Here is a 25,084-nt window from a genome sequence, read left to right on the forward strand (position 1 = left end):
ACAACGTTGCCTTCTTTATTGGTGGAAGAAGGGTATTAATAAATGTCAAATATTGAAAGAAAATAGTACAAAAAAGCACACACATATATAAAGATATTTTGTATTTACTTAAAGTATAACTAAAGGAAAAACGTTTTTGTTTCGGATAGGGTGGAGAGGTATTAGAACACCTATTAGGTTTTTATTTCTGTCTGTGCCCCCGTGAGGGTGATTCACCCTCTCTATTTGTCCTGTTTACCATTATAATTGAAAGTGACATGGAAAAAAGATCCCGCATTTTGGGTTGACCCTAGAAAAGTAATAGAGGGAACATTTTCGAATAGGGACACTAGTTCTGGTGATCTGGGGGACCCCAAGAGATTACCTTGATTTGCAGGGATTTTGTCGCAGTGATTTAGACAGGGGTTCTAACCCTCCATTACTCTATCCAAAATGAAAAAGAAAGTTTTGCTTTTTGTTCCACTTTAAAGCAGCCTTTCTCAACCTTTCCAACACAAAGGAGCCCTTGAAATATTTTGCCAGTCTCAGGAAACCCCTACTAAAAATTACTGTATCTACAACCCATGATACATTAGTGTGATGGTCAGTGGGAAGAATGCTCCTTACACTTGTGGTTACTGAGAAGAATTACTTTCCTATAGACAGCTAAAAAGATTAATGATGCCAGTGGGAACTTGTCAGTGGAAAGATATCTCTAAAAATAATTGTGAAAAAGTAAAGTATCCCCACTACATAGGACATATGTTCTAACAAGGGATTAAACTGTTGTGATATTCAAATATATTGTATTATGTTTGGAGCATTTTTTTGCAGCAAATGATGTATAAGCTTGTATATTTACAAGCTTATACAGCAAATGCTGTATAAGCTTGTATATTTACAAGCTTATACATCATCCGCGCAAGTCTCTAAAAACAGAAGAAAAAATAATTCATTTTACTACATGTAATGGAGTGGGTTTACTAAATGTAATTGGGTTGATTTATTAAAGGCACATAGACTGAACATTTTGCAAGTGAAGTTGCTCCAGAGCTTAGTAAATGAGGGGGAGCTCTGCTTACTTTCACCATCCAATCATGTGCAAGCAAAAATGCTGTTTTTTACCTTGTAAATGGGTATTCTTTGTAAAGTGAAGCTTTACCTCATGTACTAAGCTCTGGAGCAACTTGCAGTCTTTTTTCCATTTTGCATAGAGTAAGGGAGGGTTATAACCTCTGTCAGTTTTTTTTTTTTTAATTCCCATCTGTGTGCCCATTGGAAGATTTCCCCTCTTTTACTTTTCTGGGGACAACTCAAAATGTGGGATTTTCTTTTACTTTCACTTTCATTGATAATGGTAAACAGGACAATCAGAGAGGGTGAATCGCCCTAATGGGGACACAAACAACAATAATAACCTGACAGGTGTTCTAATCCATCTCCACTCTATCCAAAACGTAGCATAGTAAATTGATAGTTTCAGGATCGCATGCGATATTTAGGTAAAGACAGAAGGAGAGCAGTGCTATCTAAGTGCAGCATTATTAAGACATTTTATTCCATAAAAGACAATTGGTAACTCACAAGTAGGGATGAGCCGAACACCCCCTATCCGGTTCGCACCAGAACTTGCGAACAGACCAAAACTTTGCATGAACATTAGAACCCCATTGAAGTCTATGGGACTCGAATGGTCGAAATCAAAAGTGCTCATTTTAAAGGCTAATTTGCATGGTATTGTCCTAAAAAGGGTTTGCGGACCAGGGTCCTGCCCCAGGGCACATGTATCAATGCAAAAAAAGTTTTAAAAACTGCCGTTTTTTTCGGGAGCAGTGATTTTAATAATGCTTAAAGTCAAACAATAAAAGTGTAATATTCCTTTAAATTTTGTACCTGGGGGGTGTCTGTAGTATGTCTGTAAAGGGGCGCATGTTTCCCGTGTTTATAACAGTCTGACAGCAAAATGACATTTCAAAGGAAAAAAAGTCATTTAAAACTACTCGCGGCTATTAATGAATTGCCGGTCCGACAATACACATAAAAGTTCATTGATAAAAACTGCATGGGATTTCCCCACAGGTTAACCCCGAACCAAAATTTAAAAAAAAACTGGCGTGGGGGTCCCCCTAAATTCCATAACAGGCCCTTTAGGTCTGGTATGGATATTAAGGGGAACCCCGCGACAAAATTTTTAAAAAAATGACGTAGGGGTCCCCCTCAAAACTCATACCAGACCCTTATCCGAGCACACAACCTGGCAGGCCGCAGGAAAATAGGGGGGACGAGAGAGCGCCCCCCCTCCTGAACCGTACCAGGCCACATGCTCTCAACATTTAGAGGGTGCTTTGAGGTAGCCCCCCAAAGCACCTTGTCGCCATGTTGATGAGGACAAGGGCCCTTGGCTGATGGTTGTGAGGGTCTGCGGGCGGGGGGCTTATCGGAATCTGGAAGCCCCTTTAACAAGGGGACCCCCAGATCCCGGCCCCCCCTGTGTGAAATGGTAAGGGGGTACAAAAGTACCCCTATCATTTCACAAAAAAACTGTCAAGAATGTTAAAGATGACAAGAGACAGTTTTTGACAATTCCTTGATTTAAAGTCTTCTTTTTTCCATCTTCTATCTTCTTTCTTCTATCTTCCTTCGGTTTCTTCCTCCCTCTTCTTCTCCTCCAATCCTCTGCTTCTTTCTCAAGTGTTCTCGTCCGGCATCTCCCTCCGCGGCATCTTCTTTTCATCTTCTTGTCTTCATCTTCTTGTCTTCATCTTCTTTTCGGGCCGCTCCGCATCCATGATGGCATGGAGGGAGGCTCCCGCTGTGTCACGCTTCTCCTCTTCTGACGGTTCTTAAATAACGGGGGAGCGGAGCCACCTGGTGACCCCGCCCCCCTCTGACGCACAGGGACTTGACCGGGACTTCCCTGTGGCATTCCCCGTGACGTCAGAGGGGGCGGGGTCACCCGCCCCTCTGACGTCATGGGAATGCCACAAGGAAGTCCCTGTCACGTCCCCGTGTGTCAGAGGGGGTGGGGTCACCGGGTGGCCCCACCCTCCACTATTTAAGAACAGTCAGAAGACGAGAAGCGTCACACAGCAGGAGCCTCCCTCCATGCCATCATGGATGCGGAGCGGCCCGAAAAGAAGATGAAGACAAGAAGATGAAGAGAAGAAGATGAAGAGAAAAAGATGAAGAGAGAGGCGTCACACAGCGGGAGCCTTCCATCCAATCATGGATGCGGAGCGGCCCGAAAAGAAGATGAAGAGAAGAAGATGAAGAGAAGAAGATGAAGAGAAGAAGACGCCGCGGAGGGAGATGCCAGACGAGAACACCGGAGAAAGAAGCAGAGGATCGGAGAAAGAAGAAGATGGAGGAAAAAACCGAAGGAAGATAGAAGAAAGAAGATAGAAGATGGAAAAAAGAAGACTTTAAATCAAGGAATTGTCAAAAACTGTCTCTTGTCATTTGTAACATTTTTGACAGTTTTTTTGTGAAATGGTAGGGGTACTTTTGTACCCCCTTATCATTTCACACAGGGGGGGCCAGGATCTGGGGGTCCCCTTGTTAAAGGGGGCTTCCAGATTCCGATAAGCCCCCTGCCTGCAGACCCCCACAACCACCGGCCAAGGGTTGTGGGGATGAGGCCCTTGTCCTCATCAACATGGGGACAAGGTGCTTTGGTGGGCTACCCCAAAGCACCCTCCCAATGTTGAGGGCATGTGGCCTGGTACGGTTCAGGAGGGGGGCGCTCTCTCGCCCCCCCCTCTTTTCCTGCGGCCTGCCAGGTTGCGTGCTCAGATAAGGGTCTGGTATAAATTTTTGGGGAGACCCCACGACAATTTTTTTTTAAATTTTGGCACGGTGTTCCCCTTAAAATCCATACCAGACTGGTATGAATTTTGAGGGGGACCCCTACGCCATTTTTTAAAAAATGTTGGCGCGGGGTTCCCCTTAATATCCATACCAGACCTGAAGGGCCTGGTATGGAATTTAGGGGGACCCCCACGCCATTTTTTTTTTAAATATTGGTTCGGGGTTCCCCTGTGGGGAAATCCCATGCAGTTTTTATCAATGAACTTTTATGTGTATTGTCGGACCTGCAATTCATTAATAGCCACAAGTAGTTTTGAATTACTTTTTTTCCTTTGAAATGTCATTTTGCTTTCAGACTGTTCTAAACACGGGAAACATGCGCCCCTTTACAGGCATACTATAGACACCCCCCAGGTACGAAATTTAAAGGAATATTACACTTTTATTGTTTGACTTTAAGCATTATTAAAACCACTGCTCCCGAAAAACTGACGTTTTTAAAACTTTTTTTTGCTTGATACATGTCCCCTGGGGCAGGACACAGGTCCCCAAACACTTTTTATGACAATACCATGCATATAAGCCTTTAAAATTAGCACTTTTGATTTCTCCCATAGACTTTTAAAGGGTGTTCCACATGCGCTGACATCTCATACATCTTGTGAGTTACCAATTGTCTTTTATGGAATAAAATGTTTTAATAATGCCTCACTTAGAAGGAGAGCAGCGCCATCTGGCTTTGCCTTCCACAGAGTTACTTCTAGCCTGTCACAAGCTGGCAGCCATCCACTGCCAGCTTATCTAAGAACACTTTAACTGTCCTTGTGCCACAAATGTACCCCTCCATATGAACTCGATGTGAAAGAGAGTTCTAATTACCCACTCTCTCTTTGTTCAGCTGATCAAGTGCACATGATCAAATGTACTTTCTCTTGCTATTTAGGTAAAATGTGTCCGGACAAAAAAAAAGACTGCACACAATCTGCTTTAGTGAATGGAATCCACTGTGAGTGGATTGTGGTGATTAGGGACACTGTGAGCGGGTTACAGTGATAAGGGACACTGATTGATGCAGCGGTGATTAGGGACTCTGACTGGCAGCACTGACAATTAAACTACTGCTGTGGAGATGATCAGAGATAATGGCTGGCAGCACTGACATACAGTGATATCAGAGCAACTAGCCGTTATACATGATCACCGCCACAGATGTACAATAGTGACACTGCAGTTGCTCTAGTGACAGTATGTAAAAATGAAATATATTTTTAAATATTTTTTTCATTACAACTTAATTTATTTTGTAATTTTTTTGCATACTGTCACCAGAGCAGTGCAGTGCCACCATAGTGACACTGTAATACTCTGAGGGGTGATCATGGCTTTTTTTCAATCCTGAAACTTTGCATACTATTGTGATGCTGTGATTGGTCACAGCTATCACATGGTACAGGGCCTATCGCATGGTGTGATTGGACCTGGGACCATGTGATCACAGGATAGTAAGTAAAGCATCATGAATGACAGCCTTGCTTACTACTGTGACTCTGATCGCTGTGATTGGTCAAAGCGATCACATGGTACCATAACCATGGTATGATCGCTTATCAGCTGTGTCTGGTGGACACAACAGTAATAGATTGCACTGCTGCATGCCCCAGAGGGTGCAAGCTTCGGGGAGGATGTACAGGTATGTCCCCCCCTTCCCTGGAAAAACAGAGCACCTACCCAGCCAATGCACACAAAGAAGCAGTTAATAAAGATTTTTCAATATTTGTGGCTATTGCCTCTCAAATAATACACTCTAATTTCTATTTCGAGATTAAATCTGTCTTATCTTTTCTTAGTTGTGGCCTATTCAATTGCTTGCGTACTGTTTTGGCACTAGCTTGTTTCCACCAAACACATACCTTAAATGTATATTTTGAATAGTATAGGAATAATTGGAGATTCAGAGATGACAGAGGATTTGGGAAATGTGGAGTTTTGCTTGCAGTGTGTTTTGACATTTTGTGAAACACCACTTTGTCTTGAAAGTTTAACAAACTATACTAAAATTTTGTTTTATCTAATTTGAACAAAGTTGAGAGTTTTAGCTTTATTTTTTTAAGCGTAAACTTGCCTGTAGGTTTTAGATCCTTGTCTCCCTTAAGGTTGCATTAAAATTAGCCTCTTCCCACTGTATGGTATTTTTAAAAATGTTAACTATACCACGGCATTGCCAAATCATAAACAAATGTAATAAGCATCGTCTAGAGTTTTGGAAAAAAGATGCTATATTATAAATAGGGTAAAATGTGTGATATCTGTGAAGAATAATGTAAAAATTATGGACAGTTCTATGCCTTCCACCCTTTTATGAATAGGCCCCTTCATATACATATTTCTTGGATGTAGTGCATGTAGTGTGGAGAACTTTAAATTACTTAAAATGTAGGGTTGTTGAATTTAAAACCATATACATTGAACATTGTAAAGGTCATTGTTATGTTTACTACATCTATTCTTATATCATCAGCTTTGGAAATCTTTAATCATTAGCAATGTATAAAGTACAAGCTTTTTCTGATGATTTCTTCAGTTGCTGAAATATTCTTGTTAATTCATTTAAAAGCTGATGGATTCTAAAGGTTAAACACAAGTAGTTATTGCATTCTTTGTCTGTTTTGCTATTTGTCTTGACAAGTTGAAATCATCAGATAGTCATTGCATGTTTTATTTTTTGTAAGTGCTTATCAGTGACTTGATGCATTTTTTTTTTCAGATGGCTTTGATCTGAAATCAAGCTGGTAATTAAGGTACTGGAGTAGCCCACCGGACCTGACACCCTCATGGCTTCCGGAGTCGCAGCATGGCTGCCCTTTGCAAGGGCAGCTGCCATTGGGTGGATGCCAGTGGCCAATTGTCCTATGCCGCTGGCACCAGCTGACAAAAACAAAAGGCAAGATGAGCTAATCATTCTTAATGTTAGTGGGCGCCGATTCCAAACTTGGCGAACTACTCTAGAACGATATCCAGATACCCTACTTGGAAGCACAGAGAAGGATTTCTTCTTCAATGAAGAAACCAAGGAATATTTCTTTGATCGTGATCCTGAAGTGTTCAGGGCTATTCTAAATTTTTACAGGACTGGCAAGCTCCACTACCCTAGGTATGAATGCATCTCTGCCTATGATGAAGAACTAGCTTTCTATGGAATCTTACCTGAAATCATAGGTGACTGTTGCTATGAAGAATATAAAGACAGAAGAAGAGAAAATGCAGAGAGGCTAATGGATGATAATGAATTTGAGCATAGCCAAGAACCATTGCCCTTGCTAAACTTACGCCAGACTATGTGGCGAGCCTTTGAAAACCCCCACACCAGCACTTTAGCCTTAGTCTTCTACTATGTGACCGGCTTCTTTATTGCAGTGTCTGTGATCACCAATGTGGTGGAAACTGTTCCCTGTGGCACTGTGCCTGGAAATAAGGAGCTTCCTTGTGGTGAAAGGTATGATGTAGCCTTCTTTTGTCTGGACACCGCCTGTGTCATGATTTTCACAGTTGAGTACCTCTTGAGACTTTTTGCAGCCCCAAGTCGCTACAGGTTTATGAGAAGTGTCATGAGTATAATTGACGTAGTGGCCATTATGCCATACTACATAGGCTTGGTGATGACCAATAATGAGGATGTGAGTGGCGCCTTTGTCACCCTGCGGGTTTTCCGGGTCTTCAGGATTTTTAAATTCTCACGCCACTCCCAGGGTTTACGGATTCTTGGGTATACCCTGAAGAGCTGTGCCTCTGAACTGGGATTTCTCCTTTTCTCACTGACAATGGCAATCATTATCTTTGCCACTGTGATGTTTTATGCTGAAAAAGGTTCATCATCCAGCAAGTTCACTAGCATTCCTGCTTCATTTTGGTATACCATTGTTACCATGACAACTCTTGGGTAAGTGTTCTACTTATTATATTTGCTCAATACAGAATAAGTGCATTGCTACAGCCTTGGAACCCTTCATTTATTTCCTTCAGGTAGATTACCATTCTTGTACAATGACATTTAATGACACTCCCTTGGGATTTTAAATGCATTTTCCTTTTCACTAAGCTGCTTACACAGACACACAAAATCAATTAGAGGAGATAGGACTGAAGTAAAACAACAGATTATAATTATGCTTATTCTTTGTGTGTGCTTTGCATCTACCTGCTTTTTGATTAGCTGGCTCTTGATGAGATGAAGGTGACTTTTTATATTACGTCTGTGGAGTCAGGGAGGTCTGTGTATACATTAAACATCTGAATGAGAGGAACAACCTGTTTGATGAAGATTATCCCATTAGCCTTATATGCACAAACATTAAAATGCAACGGGAAAGTTGTAGCTTTACCGTCTGTTCCTGTGATGGAGGCTGTCTGTTGCTATGAATAATCCTTTTATTTACAAGATACGGTCTTAAATCCCTTGATTTCTGTTTACATTTTCTGTCCTGCCCTTTTTTACTGTATTGCATCCTAGCAGCATCACTGATACACAAGAGTAGCTTAAGGATATATGATCCTATTTTCAAGGATCAAGCATCAGTTTAGACTGAGGTATCCTCAAAATAAAAAAAAAATATGTATAGATGAAATGCTTTTAGCTGGTAAAGTCATATGTGTATGCAAGGAGGGCACTCAAATTTACACAAAACCGTTAGCATAAAAGAATTCCAAATGTAAATATCAAGGCTCTCACATGATTCTGCTATGTAACCAACAAATTAGGGAACAGGATACACAGTTATCTGTTCAGTTCATCAATAATTTCAACTATAATAATGTATTACTTTTAGGACAGTGTGCTAAATATATCATTATAAGGCTGTCCTTAGAGCTCAGTATAGGTAGTGAATTGCTAATTTAGACAAATGAATTAGTCCCTAGAAAAGATGTACTGACACTGTATAAGTACTTGTCTATAATAGTACCCCACCTTTGCTTTACTGAGAAGCAGTAAATGGTAGACAAGAATATTATTTTTAATGGTGTTTAAGCCATACCTAGTACAAAAGCATAACATCTCAAAAGAATTAAACTAGCAGACATTTCCTGAAGTTTCTGTTGACTTTCTGAACGTTAGTAATTGCATCAACGCCTATATGGCAAAACTTAAGGATGGTGATAGGTCAGTGAGGCACACAGACCTATTGTGTGGTATGTGGGGATAGTTATGCCTAGTTTTCTCTCTAATTGCTGCAAATGGAAACCATCTAGTTTATTGTTTTGTTTATATTTCATATTATATTCATGTTTATATATAGTTGCTGTAGGTCTTGTTGTAGATTTTGTTGTGTTCGGCATGAATAAAGTTTCCAGTAAGTTTACTTTGGGAGTCTTGGAAGCTCACACATGCAGGGTTAAATGCTATGCTTTTCTAAAAGCATGTAAATGGATTTATGAAAAAAAGAACACAAATCACTGGTCAAAACTGCATACATTGGATCTAAAAGGATTTCTGTTTTCACCAGGGCCTTTTAAATCTTTTCTGGAATTCAGTAAATCGTAAGCATTGCACTCCCTAAATGGAGAAGTGTTTTCTTTAACAACATAAAAGTTAGCAGATTGTCACTTTAGTACCATAGAAGCTAGATGTCTGGGCTTTATCTTTCCTGCTGACAGCATGGTCCTTGTTTCTCTACTTTAAGTGAATTTGTGAATTATGTTGAATGCTAACAGCAATTATCCTAAGCAGCAGATTTGGAAATACAAATTCCAGTTTTCCCAGGGACCTATAATTCCATAACTTCAAATATAATTTGCTAAGAACTGCATGAGCGGTTACAGTATTCAGGCTTATAGGGTCAATATTAAAAACCTTCTACAACAAAACAATAATGCACGTAAGCCTCAGTTACTAGATCTAGGCAAAGTAGGAACATTTCCCGACATTCCTTTGATAGACATTGATAGGATTAGGCCCAGTCCATTTGATTTGCCTGTAATGGCATGGCTACCTCATCAGCTACCAACTGCCCAAGTTCATCTTTCCTTGTGATGTGACAGGAAGGTGTACACCTTTGACAGATTGGACTATCTACCTAGTTTACAGTAGAAGCATGAAGTAGCTGCCCCCCTCTAAATGCCAGCAGGCTCCAAACCCCTGTCTGGAGTGCCTTGTGGATTATCCACTTATAATTAGAAGGTTGCAGCTTGGGCCTAATTCATCTTGGTGGGTATAGGCTAGTTATCAGTGTCTACATCACATATAATACAAATCTAGATTCAGCAACTTTACACAGTATTATCTTGACATATAAGCATTTTACAACATTTACATTGTTTCTTCACTGCTACTGAAAACAGAAACATAGAAACCATATTATCTCTATGATGTCTATGTAAGCATGTTTTCATACATTAGTTGAAAAGTTTAAAGTCAAAAGCATAGTCATTACTTATCTATGAATGTTTTCTAATTGATTGATTGGTTTAGAGTCAGATATGGCAATATATTTGTAATTTTTTTTCTAAAGAGGGCATTGGGAATATTGCCAGCATTTTCCTGACAAAGTGTAGCTGGAAAGAAACAGAGCAATACATTGTTTATGTGACACAATTCTGCACATTTTTCTTGTGCTTTCAACCTTTGGTGAAAAGTATTTAGATGGCTGATAAGATTTGTTTAAGTACAGTACATGATGCTCAGTTTCTATTTTTTAAAAATGCTTATTTTCTGTATTTTTCATTTTCTATTCACTTTGTTCATTTCCATTTGATGGGAAAATCTGTCTGCAACACCGTATATTAGAACATAATATATGTAACTGAGAATTTTAAACAGGCATTGTTAGGAAAAATTTTAATCTTTAATAAGGCCCTAATTTGGAATTTAGATACAAGTGGATACCTGTAAATAGCTGAACCAGAACCCCAGCCTGTAAAATGGTTTAAAAGTGACTCTGGACCGATTTACTGTTTTACATGTTTTAATAAACACATTTACTATATTATGGTGGCCTTTCTAAAAGCATGCTCAGGGTACCTCAAAGTCTCACCCTTTTCTCAGTTTGAACAGTCTAAATTTCCTGTATTCTTAAAAGGATTTGACACTTTTTTGCAAACAGAGGGAGATGATAAGAGAGCTATGAAGTACATGTCAAAAAATTGTAGTAAGTCAAAGCTTGAGTTCCTCTTTATGAAAAATTATAGCATTACAAATCAGTACTACAGTGATCATAATAAAAATGTAGCACCTTCTATATTATTATCTTGTGAGATCAGTGAAATCAGCAAAGGATTCTGTTTTGTTGTTATTGGCTGTAGTATTTTGCAAGACTAATTTATTGTTTGTTTAAAATAAAAGCTCTAAATATTTTTATAATATATTTTTTACCCTAAAATGATTTAAATGAACATGCTTTCTATTGTCTTTGTATCTGTCCCTTTGACAGAGTTTGCAAAACTGCTCAAGTGCCAATAGTCCATTTCTTTACCGTTTTTGCTTGATTTTATGATAGGCAAAGCTATGCATTGAAAGAGTTAGGCACCAATTATGTAGCTATAACTTTACTTTACAAAAAAATGCAAAGATAAAAATACACTCACAGGAGTAAAATATACAAGCGCTTATCTGTGACCCAGGACCATTTCCCTTATCCAGGTCAAAGCTTGGGAGATAATCTCGGCCTTGACTACCACCCAAACATTGACCTGCAATTGGGAGAAGCTCCACCACCTCTCGGCTTTTGAATGCTGCATACTGCAACCATTTTTTGTAGGTCTAATTGAACATATCCCAGGCTGCCCAATAACCTACAGCTCCAAATTATCCTGGGCCAAAGATAAATGCTGTTACTGTATATTTAACTCTTGTGAGTGTTTATTTATTATAGTGCTCATCCCAAAGGGAGCTACTGAATTGCATTGGAACCCCAGCCTGTAAAATGGTTGAAAAGTGACTCTGGACCGATTTACTGTTTTATATGTTTTAATAAACACATTTACTATATTATGGTGGCCTTTCTAAAAGCATGCTCAGGGTACCTCAAAGTCTCACCCTTTTCTCAGTTTGAACGCTCTAAATTTCCTGTATTCTTAAAAGGATTTGACACTTTTTGCAAACAGAGGGAGATGATAAGAGAGCTATGAAGTACATGTCAAAAAATTGTAGTAAGTCAAAGCTTGAGTTCCTCTTTATGAAAAATTATAGCATTACAAATCAGTACTACAGTGATCACAAAAAAAATGTAGCACCTTCTATATTATTATCTTGTGAGATCAGTGAAATCAGCAAAGGATTCTGTTTTGTTGTTATTGGCTGTAGTATTTTGCAAGACTAATTTATTGTTTGTTTAAAAAGCTCTAAATATTTTTATTATATATTTTTTAGCCTAAAATGATTTAAATGAACATGCTTTCTATTGTCTTTGTATCTGTTCCTTTGACAGAGTCTGCAAAACTGCTCAAGTACCAATAGTCCATTTCTTTACCGTTCTTGCTTGATTTTTTGATAGGCAAAGCTATGCATTGAAAGAGTTAGGCACCAATTATGTAGCTATAACTTTACTTTACAAAAAAATGCAAAGATAAAAATACACTCACAGGAGTAAAATATACAAGCGCTTATCTGTGACCCAGGACCATTTCCCTTATCCAGGTCAAAGCTTGGGAAATAATCTCGGCCTTGACTACTACCCAAACATTAACCTGCAATTGGGAGAAGCTCCACCACCTCTCGGCTTTTGAATGCTGCATACCGCACCCATTTTTGGTAGGTCTAATTGAACATATCCTAGGCTGCCCAATACCCTACAGCTCGAAATTATCCTGGGCCAAAGATAAATGCTGTTACTGTATATTTAACTCTTGTGAGTGTTTATTTATTATAGTGCTCATCCCAAAGGGAGCTACTGAATTGCATTGGTTCACGTCTGCCCTGCACCTGTGATGATCCGCCCTTAGCTGGACCTGAGAACACCAACAGACCTTATATGGTTTAAATGGACTTTGTTTACAGCAAAGCCCTAAATAGGGATTTATATGTGGAATAGGGATGCAGGGATTATAGCGGTGCCAAAGAAGAACCAGAATTTAATTAGATAAAAAACATGAAATTTTATTAACACATTTTTAAAAGGAAATTGTTACATATACAGGGTGTGCGCCAAACTACAAGACATTTAAAACCATTTGTAGCGAGGTTTTACAAGATTAGGCCTGAGACAGGTAGTTAGAGGTCCTACATGTTTCGCCAGAAGTGACTTCCTCAGGGACAGTTGATTGTACCTGTATCACTACTATGTATTCTATAAAGAGAAATTAACAATAAAACAAAAATAATCATAAATTACAACAGATGTGAACATAAATAGACATTCAATATATTTGCGAGCTGTCAGACATGATCCTGCAAACATGCAGAGCATAACCATGGGGAGTGTAGTGCCTACCAATAGCCCAAATCCTCCTCACCCTATCCAGCAAGCAACCCACATTACCCACAAGATGGAAAGTGACTACCTGCAAGTCGCCGGGGGCAGGCGTAGACAGCCTCCAGAGCGGTACCAAGGACTAGGGTACAGTAAGCAGCTATAGGGGGCAAATAAGAGGACCTGGCTGAAATTATATACAAAGTAAGGCAAATACGGTGGTTTAAGTGGGTACCAGAAAAATTCTGGATCCACAAACCTACAAATATATGGTTGGACTAACATAGTCTCAGAAATGGTACTTACAGTATTTGTAAAATGTTTAAAGGCACAGGACACCCAAACGCACTCGGATTATGTCATCAAAAAGGCCACATAAATGATGATAGGGTCTGATCATTGATTATCTACAGATAATAAATTATAAGGGTAAGGCCAATCAATACCTGCAGGCCAGATTTGTATGATAAAAGAACAGACAACCAAGGGTCATAAATAGACACTGGTGAAGACATATTCAAACATCCGGGTGTATAATGCACTTACCCAAAGGTAGATAATGCTAGGGGCTAGATGGATGGCTAATCCTGGGGATGAGATATTAGTTTCAGTGTGCAGCCTATTCCACTGCAGGGAAAGTAGGAAAAGAAGGCACATATAAGTTGCTTAAAAGCAACACATAATGTATAGAAGGATTGCATAACACTGGTGTGCTTACCAAAGCAGAGTGAAGACTCAAGCATGGGTGTCCTGTAGTTCCCGGCGGTATTGTGGCCGGGGACGCCGGCAATCTTATACCCCCCAACACAAGTGCAGGGGGATTTGGGCTATTGGTAGGCACTACACTCCCCATGGTTATGCTCTGGATGTTTGCAAGATCATGTCTGACAGCTCGCAAATATATTGAATGTCTATTTATGTTCACATCTGTGCATAGTAGTGATACAGGTACAATCAACTGTCCCTGAGGAAGTCACTTCTGGCGAAACATGTAGGACCTCTAACTACCTGTCTACGGGACTGGCCGCCACACTCTCAGGCCTAATGTTGTAAAACCTTGCTACAAATGGTTTTAAATGTCTTGTAGTTTGGCGCACACCCTGTATATGTAACAATTTCCTTTTTAAAATTTGTTAATCAAATTTCATGTTTTTTATCTAATTATTTTCTGGTTCTTCTTTGGCACCGCTATAATCCCTGCATCCCTATTCCACATATAAATTTCAAATTATTGGGATGAGGTGCCGTATTACATTAAGGACTACCCAGCCACCCCCTTCCCCTAAATAGGGATGGTTTAGTTAGACAAACACAATTCACAGGGTGTCACAGTTCACTCACCATGTCTGCCTGGGAAGCAGTTAGTACAAAAATGTGCACTAGGTGGAAGTGAGTGAGTGATACCAGCTTGTAATGCAGATGAATAACAATCCAACACAGCACAGCAATACAATTGGCTCTTGCAATAGAAATACAGGGAGAGTCTGTAGAGAGCCTGCTAGCGATGGGGCACTTTAGATGGAGTGTTCAGTTAAGTAGACAAGATGGTGGTTAGAGGCCTTTCACCACTGGTGACTCTGATTCTGATCCTGAGTGGTCCCTCGGTGGCCATCAAAAGGGTCCTCCCTCACGAGCCAACTCTCTACAGCTGTAGCAGGCAGTGGTAGCTGGAACACATATCACTTTGGATAACTGAAACACCAAAATGCAGGATATGTCCAGAACACTCTGGAATAATAGTGTAGCAGATGAAGCAAGTGGTCCTCTCTCTGCAGACAGTCTCCCCTGCAGCAGCAATGTCTCTCTGGAGCACTCCAACAGTGAAAACAGCAGCTGCCTCTATACACAATACAACAGTATAAAATAGTACGGTCTCTCACTCTGCCTGAGCTCTAGTCAGCAAAGTCCACTTACAGCTCTCTCCCCAGTCCCATGTGGATCTCTGTCCTTCTCTCTGTGATGGGTGGGGCTAAAATTACCAGCAGGCAATCAGGAGCTAGCCTGGCCCAGGCAACCAATCATTGGTCCTCTTTCCCCAGGGCTGCTAGGGACAGGTCCTCTTCAGCTGTAGCAACAGCAAACAAGACACAGTCCAACCTCCTCTCTCCCTGCAACTGTCCATTACAGGAAAGAATAGGGGAAAATGTCCTTTCTGCTGTTTATTTTGCAAGCACTGCGGGGCAAGATTTAAAGAGCCCAGACTAGTGCTACATTATAGTTGCACTTACTTGAATTAAAGTTAGTACTACACTCTTGGTGTGCTCTCTGCCTTATTATTTTGCCCTCATATAATTGGTGGGATATTCCAAAACATTTTTCACTGAGAGCCACAAGGTGGTTGTAGTGTCATGAATAGATTTATTTTTGGAGCCATGCCCTACTCCCACCTCTTGAGTGATTATTTATTTAAGTGTCTGAATATTGTATTGCCTCCAGATATCTTCATCTTTATTGGACTTGTTGTAAAATTATCAAACAAATCAACAAAATCTATTTATCATAAGAAAAGCCTTAAAGGAAAACTAAAACCAAGAACAAAAATGTAATATGTTTCAGCTTACCAGTCCTTAAATGTAGGGATGAGCCAAACATACCCAGGTTTGGCTCGAGGTGGGTTTGAAGAGCATGACTAAAGTTCTGGTGCAGAATATGAACCCCAGTTCAATAGGGTCAATCAATCAATCAATCAATAGGGCCTAAATGTTTGAAAACTATAATGGCCTTTTTTTTAGGCCAATAGGCAAGGGATTGTCAAATTAATGTCATTGGGGGCTGGGCACTGCCCTGGTGGACATGTATCAAAGCAAAAATTCAGTTTGATGGAGAGCAGCAACTTTATTTAAGGTCAAAATTATTTTTATTTTATTTTATTTTTTTTTTATAACATGCTTGGGGGGTGTCCCTAACCTGCTTCTGAAGTGGAGCATCTTTACCATGTATCCTATTGACAGTGAATCCAACTGACAAAACTGACATTTACAAAGTAAAAAAATGCTGGCAAAATATGGCTTTGACCACTTTACTTTAGTTTGTAAACAAATGGTTGGAGATCCCTGCATCTGTACCAGACCCTTATCCTAGATGAGGGTCTTATATAGATGTTATTGGGGGACCACCCAAAAACTATACCACACCCTTATCTAAGCATGCAGCCTGGCCAGCCAGGAAAGGGTAAGGGCCAACATACCTTCCCCCCAGAACCATTATCAGTGTCATTGTAGTGTCATTGTAGTCAGTAGTCAGTCGTGTTACACTGTACCCATCCCTTTGTCCTTGTCCACCTTTTGGCAAGGGGCCAGGTGACATCACTGGTTGGTTGCCAGTTCCTTGGTAACCATTGACAAATAGGAAGCTGTCATATATTTTAGCAGTCAAAATACTGCTACTATGTATGATGCTTGGCTTCCCTAGAATGGGCTAAAAGTCTGTTGTTCAGTCAAATACCCAAACAGCTAAACATACCAAACCTTGAGCTCCCCTCTTAGATGCAGTGGCTGCATTAATTTTCTTATTTTAGGAGATGGAATAGAGATGAACAAAGGCACATTTGTTTGAGCTCCAACCTGTGTGACAACCATGGCTCCTCTGTAGATACAGTGGAAAAGTTATGTAGCCACCTAGGAGATGAAAGTGTGTTATTCGCAGGATTATCAGTCTAAAATAGGAAAAACCTGACAAAGAAAAAAGTGATGCAGCAACCACATCTAAAGACTGGCAAGCTGCAATATAATACATTTTTGTTGTTGGGTATAGATATGTTTTAAAATATGTACCACCAAAGAACTTGAACTACGGAAGAAATATTGGATTATTTTCAGCGTATAATACTGTCTTTTAGCTGATAACCATTTCCCCCATTTTTTTAATCACAGTGTAGCGCAAGTTATCAGTGGTTTTCAATTAATCACTCTTGCTCCCTGTAGTAGGCTGAATAGTTGATGCTTCCTTTTTGTAATGTGTCTGATCAGTTTTCCAGCAAGCTGATATCTCTCAGTTGGAAAGCAGCTGTATATGAATTTTTGCTAATGAATTAAACCTTTTGGAAGTAACCAACACAATATCATGATGTCATGTGATATACAGCTACTGAGAACATTTAATCTATTGCCATATTTAATTGTTAAATTATATTTCGGAGCTTACGTTTCTGAAAATCTCCAAGTACTTAGCTTCCTATAAGAACAAAAATATTTCAGAATATTAGAGCTGAGTCTTTTCAAATCATTTTCAAATCCTGCAAGCAGACTGATTTAATTTGTAGCTTTGTTTTGACCACTTGTGACCTCAAATACATTATTTAATCTGTCTGACTTCTCTGAGTATTTTTCACCTTTGCCTTGTTATTTGCAAGACAGAGTTGTCTACTTGCCCTTTTAAGACAGGATATATTAATCTTACTGAGGATTTAAAAATAGTGGCCTAGCAAATTCAATACTGCATATCTGATGCCATTTACTATATCCATAAATGTCTGTTAAATAGTCATTCATCTGTTTCTTTCTTCCTTTTTTGTGACATCATCACATGACTTATAATAGAATCGTTATATAGCAGAATTGGGAGGGGGGAGGTATGCCAGATTTCAGCTGCAAGATCAATCAAACAAACCTAACAATAGCATGACCTTTTCTGTGGGTGGCAATTTTCCCAGCATGTTTGTAGTAATTTAAGTAACTAAACAAATAACTAGCAATTCTTTAAAAGTATTTAAAAAAAAGATGTAATTTTTTGCAACACAGTCTTCTTTGGCAAATCTTACATTTATAATCCCTAAGTGAATGTTCACTTAGTTGCTACATGTAAATTTTGGGATGTATCCACCACTGATCTACACTGAGGACCCCCCAGAAGCAAACAGCAGCAGCACTTACAGATTCCACATGAATAACTAGTAGGGATAAGTGAATCTTCCTGGGTTTGGTTCTCTAGCAGTTAAAGTGGTTGTAAAGGCAGAAGGTTTTTTTTATCTTATGCATTCTATGCAATAAGATAAAAAACCTTCTGTGCATAGCAGCCCCCTCAGCTCATCTCTGTCCAGCAATGTGTGCGAGTGCCTCGGCCGTTCAGGACTTGTCCTCCTGATTGGCTGAGTCACAGCAGCTGTGCAATTGGCTCCCACTGCTGTCAATCAAAGTTAGTTAGCCAATCAGAAGAGAGAGGGGGTGGGTCTGAACTGCGGCTCAGCTTAGGTACCCCTATAGCAAGCTGCTTGCTGTGGGGGCATTTGACAGGAGGGAGGGGCCAGGAGCATTGAAAAGGGACATGAGAAGAGGAGGATCTTGGCTGCTTTGTGCAAAACCATTACACAGAGCAGGTAAGTATAACATGTTTATTATTTTTAAAGAAAAAAAACAAGACTTTAGTGTGACTTTACTACATTGAAGTATATTGCTACTCACTTCAATCCATTTGTAGGGCCAATAAGCAAGCAAAACTGACAAACCAGGCACTACCATGGGAGATATGTGCAAATTTAAAATAAAAAAATAGTATCTCTTTCTACAGAAATGTGTCAACTACAGACAATATGGCTACCATAAGCCCACCCTTTTTTTTTATAAAGGGGGTGTGTTATATATTTCTTCAAATTATTGGCTCTTGTGACACAGCTGGCCAGGGAAAAGGCTATGCCCTGCATTATATGTTCTTCTTTATTTTCAGCAGTGAGCCTGCAAACTTTTCAGCCAAAAGTTTGCCATGAATTAACTCATGGTAGTGCTAAACCAAAAACGCATCACTAATAACGAAGATGCTGAATATAGTTCAGCATCCTGTACACCTGTACAGCATACCCTAAAAGTGAAGTCTTTGTAAAACTTATTTTAGACAACACAGAAAATACATTAAAAAATAATATACTTCAGAAAAGTACAAGGCAAAATAATAAATAGTCTGGGGTCAAAGGGTCATGACAAAAGGGTAAAACCTTCAATTCATTCCACCATTTTGGTGTCTATGTGCAACAAATTCTATTTTCAAATGGAACATGTTTATTTGTAAGAGCATTAATCTCGGCATGACATCCTGAAAGAACTATGGAAATTTGATATTGTATAGGTATAATAGTTCCAGCATCAGTCAACAAGCTTCTTTTGAAGCTGTGAAATGACTTGCAAATTTTTATGTCTGTTTACAGTATCAAATCTACTATTCAGAAAATACTTAATAATTCATAAGTAACATTTCACTGCCACTGTTGTTTCTGCAGCTCTTTCCCCTATGTCAAATCATTTGACACTTTTTAATTCCAGAAAATCATTGACATAAAAGATGGTCTGCCCCTCTTCACCTTTGTGCATTTCACTCTAGTACAGGTTCATAGCCTCAAGCCAGTCACAAATATTCAATGTTATTACTCCATCTGGACTAGTGAGTTGTAGGTTTTCCAATAAATTATTTACTTAACTCCAAGTAGATACTGATATTTTTTTCCAGATACAGCAAACAGGCGATATCTGTATTCAACTGCAAATATACCCAGGTTGTCACTTTAATGTCTGTCACATTTTGGAGCACTGTAAAGTGTTTCTATTGTAATAGTGCTCTCAAACCTCACACTCCACATCTTCAGATTGTAGTCTATATACTATTTTGTCCAAATAAATATTGCCTTATCAGGATTTCTATGAAACAAGAAAAAGCAAAGATGTTGCCTATAGGTGTCATTCACCAGCGCTATAAACATGACAGTTGAGGCATGGTTGCGCAACACTTATCTTTTAATTAAAATATCAGCATTTTCACCATACATTAAGGATATGCCAAGTACAAATACTCAGTACTGAGGTTATGCATGTTTCCCTCATATGGCCAAAGCAAAGGATCTCATGAAATTAATACTCCAGTCTCAGATAGGAGAGCAGAACAGTCCAGTGACAATGTACAAATGTTCAGGGGATTGTGTTGGCACAAGCAGAAGCTCAAGCTCTTTGTACAAGAAAAGGAGATTGGGAAAAATTTTAGCATGGCATCAGTAACCAATGTCAGGAAGTTTGAAACACATGCAATTATCCCTCTAAATGGGACTGTAGTGGGCATAAACATAGAAACATGGTTTATAAAAGTGTCAACACTTTATTCATACAAAATGTGGTACATACAAGAATAAATCAATTATTATGCATCTATACCATACATATATCACAAAATGTTACATATGAGAAGCGCCTGCCTGATTCTGTCCATGAGAAGTTTTTAGACAACGGAGACAGAAATACCCAATGTGTTTTGAATATTAATTCTTTTAAATTCTTCCACAGGGGTAAAAGTATTCAGGGTACAACAATTCTTCATGGATCTAACATGTTGTATGTAGAGCCACTTTAATTAAAACATGCCACACAGGAGCTTGCTGTTGTCTTAGTAAGATGGATCCCACTTGAGATGTTAAAGGGGGTTTACCAGCGGATGCCCACTTCCCCAAGTCACTGGGGCCACCCAAAAAAAGCCATAGAGCTATCAAAAATTCCTCAAAAGTGGGAGAAAGGCTGAAGAATTCCCTCGGTAACTGAGTAATATGCTCAGAAATGCTTCAGTGTATGCTAGTATGTTAGTCTAACATAATTGTTATCTCCAGGTAATTTTGACCTTAATCTGGTGCAACTACCTAGGCAAATACTTTTTGCTCTTTTTCTAGACTTGCTTGGGCTCCTTAGTCTTCCCTGTGGTTTGGTTCTTTGATGTTTTGGACAAGACTGTTAAAGCCACCTGTTGCAACTTTATATTAATCAATTCTCATTAATAACGACAACCATGAAGCATTTCTGAGCTTATTACTCAATTACTGAGGGGATTTTTCAGCCTCTCTCCCACTATTGAGGAGCTCTTGATAGCTCTGGCTTTTTTCGGGTGGCCCCATTGACTTGGGGGAGTGGGCGTCCGCTGGTCAACCCCCTTTAACATCTCAAGTGGGATCCTCCCTACTAATACAACAGCAAGCTTCTGTGTGGCATGTTTTTATTAAAGCGGTTCTACATACAACATGTTAGATCTGTGAGGAATTGTTGTACCATGTATACTTTTACCTCTGAGGAATTCATTTTTCAAAACACATTGAGTTTTTCTGTCTCCATTGTCTAGAGACACCTCATGGACAGAATTAAGTAGGCAGTTCTCATATGTAACAGTTTGTGAATGGTATATGTATGGTATAGTCGCATAATTATTGTTTTATTCTTTTATGTACCAAACTTTTTATACATAAAGCTTTGACACTTTTATAAACCAAGTTTCTATATGTATGCCCAGTACAGTCTCATTTGTAGGGATAATTGCTTGTGTTTCATTGTTAATTTAGGCATACTATAAATACTCCAAAGCAACTTGCATACATATAATGTCAAGAAGTTTGAACATTACTGCAATATGAGGCACATGGGGGTTGTGGTTAAAAAAAACGTAATTTGTTGGTTAAGTGTTCTGACATCTCAGTTTACCTTCCATGCTCTTGTACCTGCTAAATGTATTTTTTGCAGAACACTATGACTGTAATTATGGTAACATTTCTCAATGTTCTCAATGGCTGTGAGCGCTGTGGGTGACTTTTTAGAATCCCTATTGGAAGCAATATTGTGGGGTGTTATGCCGCGTACACACGGTCGGACTTTTCGTCTACAAAAGTCCAACGGACGCCGACGGACTAAAGCTGGCTGGTAATCCGATCGTGTGTGGGCTTCTCCGGACTTTCAGCAGACTTTTTCAGCCTCAAATCCGACGGACTTTAGATTTGAAACATGCTTCAAATCTTTACGTCGTAACTACGACGGACCCCGAAATACGCTCGTCTGTGTGCTAGTCCGACGGACAAAAACCCATGCTAGGGCAGCTATTGGCTACTGGCTATGAACTTCCTTATTTTAGTCCGGTGTACGTCATCACGTACGAATCCGTCGGACTTTTGTGTGGTCGTGTGTAGGCAAGTCCGTTCGTTAGAAAGTCTGCTGCAAGTCCGCCGAAAGTCCGCCGGAAGTCTGTCGGACAGGCTGTCGGACTTTTGTAGACGAAAAGTCCGACCGTGTGTACGCGGCATTAGAGTAGTGTACTGGATGTGTATTGTGTAGGTGTATATAGTATTAACAGAACAGGGGTCCTCAATGGTCACAGTTCCCTTGTAGAGAGGACTCTAATTGTTATGCCTAGCATTGGCAGGCAAAGGGGAATGCTTGTTTTTAATTATATTTTAGAAGTAATTAAAAAACTGTGGGAAAAAAACCCCCAAGAAACCAGAACACACATGCAGATCATGCAAGGAAGATAGCTTTTCCATTACCGTACAGAAGCATGTTCAGCACCTTAAACATTTAATTTCATGAAGTGTTAGGGGTCTATTATAAATGTTTTTTACACAAGATTCACAAATTTTTACCAGAAATTCACACATTTTTCCAATGAAATCCAATTATAGAAATGTGTAAACCTTGCATAAAAAATGTATTAATAGACCCCTAAACTACCAGCTGGCTTGAGTGATTGCTACAAAATGCTAATCGATTTGTTTAGTCCAGGACACATAAGTTGCGTTTGGATAATACAAAAAAAATGTTGAATAATGTCCATGTTACGAGAAATGGTTTTAAACCTATAATATAAAATAAGATTTTGTTTTCAGTGAAATCACTTACTTCCATTCAAATCAGTTGCAAATTAATAGTATAAATTCTATTTGGCCAAAATTGGAAATTGTAATAATGCTCAAAGTGAAACTTTAAAAATAGAATATTCATTTAGATAACATGCCTGGGAGTGCCTTTAACCTGGCTGTAAAAGTGGCACATCTATACAATGTATAGCCCCTACTACAGCAAAATTGGCATTTAGAAGGAAAAAAATGCTGCTTAAATTGATGACAGCTTCAGCTACTTTAACTGGAGGTTACCTTCATTTATACCAGACCCTTATTAGGCCCTTACCATTTTGATTTGTACAGGGGCCCTTATTTTTAAAGCCCCCCACAAAAACTAGGTTAGGGTTGTTGGGGGGGGAGTAACAATAATGCAGCCCCCCCCCCTTTGTTGTTGAGTAAGGGGTACTGTGTGCTTTTTTATTTTTTGCATGTGGCCCCACCTTAAAAGCCATACCAGAAGGGCCTGGTGTGAATTATGAAGGAAACCCATGACGTTTTTCCTTTTGAAACTATCCCAGCTGCTTTGTTTACATGGTTGGGGATTCCTGGCCAGAAAATGTGTGGGATTGGATGATGCGACTGGTTGCTAAGGATGTGCTGGGTGTTGGCACCTGCTGCTTCCTTTACACCCTTGACAGAAGAAAAAGGAAACTGTGATGTAAAGTGGCAGCAGAATAGCTATCTACTCTACTTGATGTTGTGCTTCTGTTAAGCACATTTAGGACAAAATTGGGAACTCATCCCTAGTTTTTAGAAGAGTTGGTGGAAATTGTCACAATAGGGTACTAAAATATATCCCAGTGAAGTATGTGGGGAACTCAAAGATGCTTGTACATGTCAAGGAGCATATTTGAATGTTTCTAGTTACTGTAGGTTCACCTTAAATCCATATCTTTTAACAAGATGCCATATGATTTTCTGCACTGGTAACTCAGTATTGTCAAACAGCAGTTATAGTTTTCCACAAGGCTATACTCTTAAACCTATGAATCTAAAAGAGAATCCACAGTAATTTCAGCTGGATTCTGATCTTTCAAATCAACAGCTGTAGTGCCTAGATAAGTGGAATGAAACATGGATATTCAGTTTGGAAGGCTGAACATCATTCTGTGCACTGCAGCCAGTAATTGCCTTATCTCCATAAAGTCATTGCAGTCAAGTAAAAGGCTAAAATCTGCGTAAAGAATATTACAGTACCTTATCGTATTAGAGCCTTTAGTGAAGAAGAAATAGCTTAATAGACATGCATCCTCACACATAAGCTGTATTATGCAATTAAGGTAAATCTTGTTTGCATTATAATTCACAGAGCATCACAGGTTTTGGTATTCTATTTTACCTAAAGTGTAAACAGCAAATAATCCCCTCATTAGCTAATCTGAATTTTCTAGTTCTTAGAATAGATGTGCTTGATTCACTGAAAACAAATTTCAACTAGGTTGACATCTCATGCAAGGACAAGTATAACGAAAATTCAAGTAGTACACAGAGCACCGTTTACCATATTCTAGGCCAGTGTTTCTCAACTCCAGTCCTCGAGGCACCCCAACAGGTCATGTTTTCAGGCTTCCAAATTTTTTTTCACAGGTGATTTGATCAGCTTCACTGCCTTAGTAATTACCACAGCCATTTCATCTGAGGGCAATCCTGAAAACATGACCTATTGGGGCGCCTTGAGGACTGGAGTTGAGAAACACTGTTCTAGGCTATGGAAGGCAAGACCTTTTTTTTCGATTAAAGTGCAATTCCAAGCAACAAGTTGAAGCAATTTAGCACAGTTGCAGTGTATACTTGAGTGTTGGCAGCTCACCAAATGTTTTCACCTGGAATTACTCTTTAACAGTAAGAAGCTAATCATATCATATGGATTGCATGCATATGGACAGGAAGCATATAAAGCATTATTCTTTATACAATCTAATTCTCTAAAGGTAATTTGCTGCCAATTCAACCTTTAGGTCAGCGCCAAGATAAATGGTAAAGTAAAAAACATATAATCCAAAATAATAAATTTCCTCTTACTGCCAAATGAAGACCCAATTTGTCCTGAAAAAAACAGATATAATCCACCAGCAAAGTAATTGCAGCGATATGTACAATTTTACTAACTAACACAACTAAATGGGAAAAGAAAGACAAACTAGTAAACCTATGCTGCTAACATTTTTCCTGTAAAAATGTAATTTTTTTGTAATATATATATATATATATATATATATATATATATATATATATATATATATATATATATATAGTGTATGTGTGTGTGTCTTTTAAA

At 39.1% G+C, this 25,084-nt stretch overlaps 1 protein-coding gene across 4 annotated transcripts in view; it reads left to right on the plus strand.

Annotated features, from left to right (window-relative positions):
• KCND3 (potassium voltage-gated channel subfamily D member 3) overlaps window positions 1–25,084 on the plus strand; it is an 856,217-nt gene that overhangs the window by 119,481 nt on the left and 711,652 nt on the right. For all 4 annotated transcript variants that reach the window (XM_073615736.1, XM_073615735.1, XM_073615734.1 and 1 more), the window contains exon 3: window positions 6,551–7,723. In XM_073615736.1, coding sequence (XP_073471837.1) covers window positions 6,618–7,723 — 1,106 coding nt within the window. In that variant the 5' untranslated portion in view covers window positions 6,551–6,617. The remainder of the gene's footprint in view (window positions 1–6,550; window positions 7,724–25,084) is intronic.

Source organism: Aquarana catesbeiana, linkage group LG02, assembly GCF_042186555.1.
Source record: "Aquarana catesbeiana isolate 2022-GZ linkage group LG02, ASM4218655v1, whole genome shotgun sequence".
Lineage (NCBI taxonomy): Eukaryota > Metazoa > Chordata > Amphibia > Anura > Ranidae > Aquarana > Aquarana catesbeiana.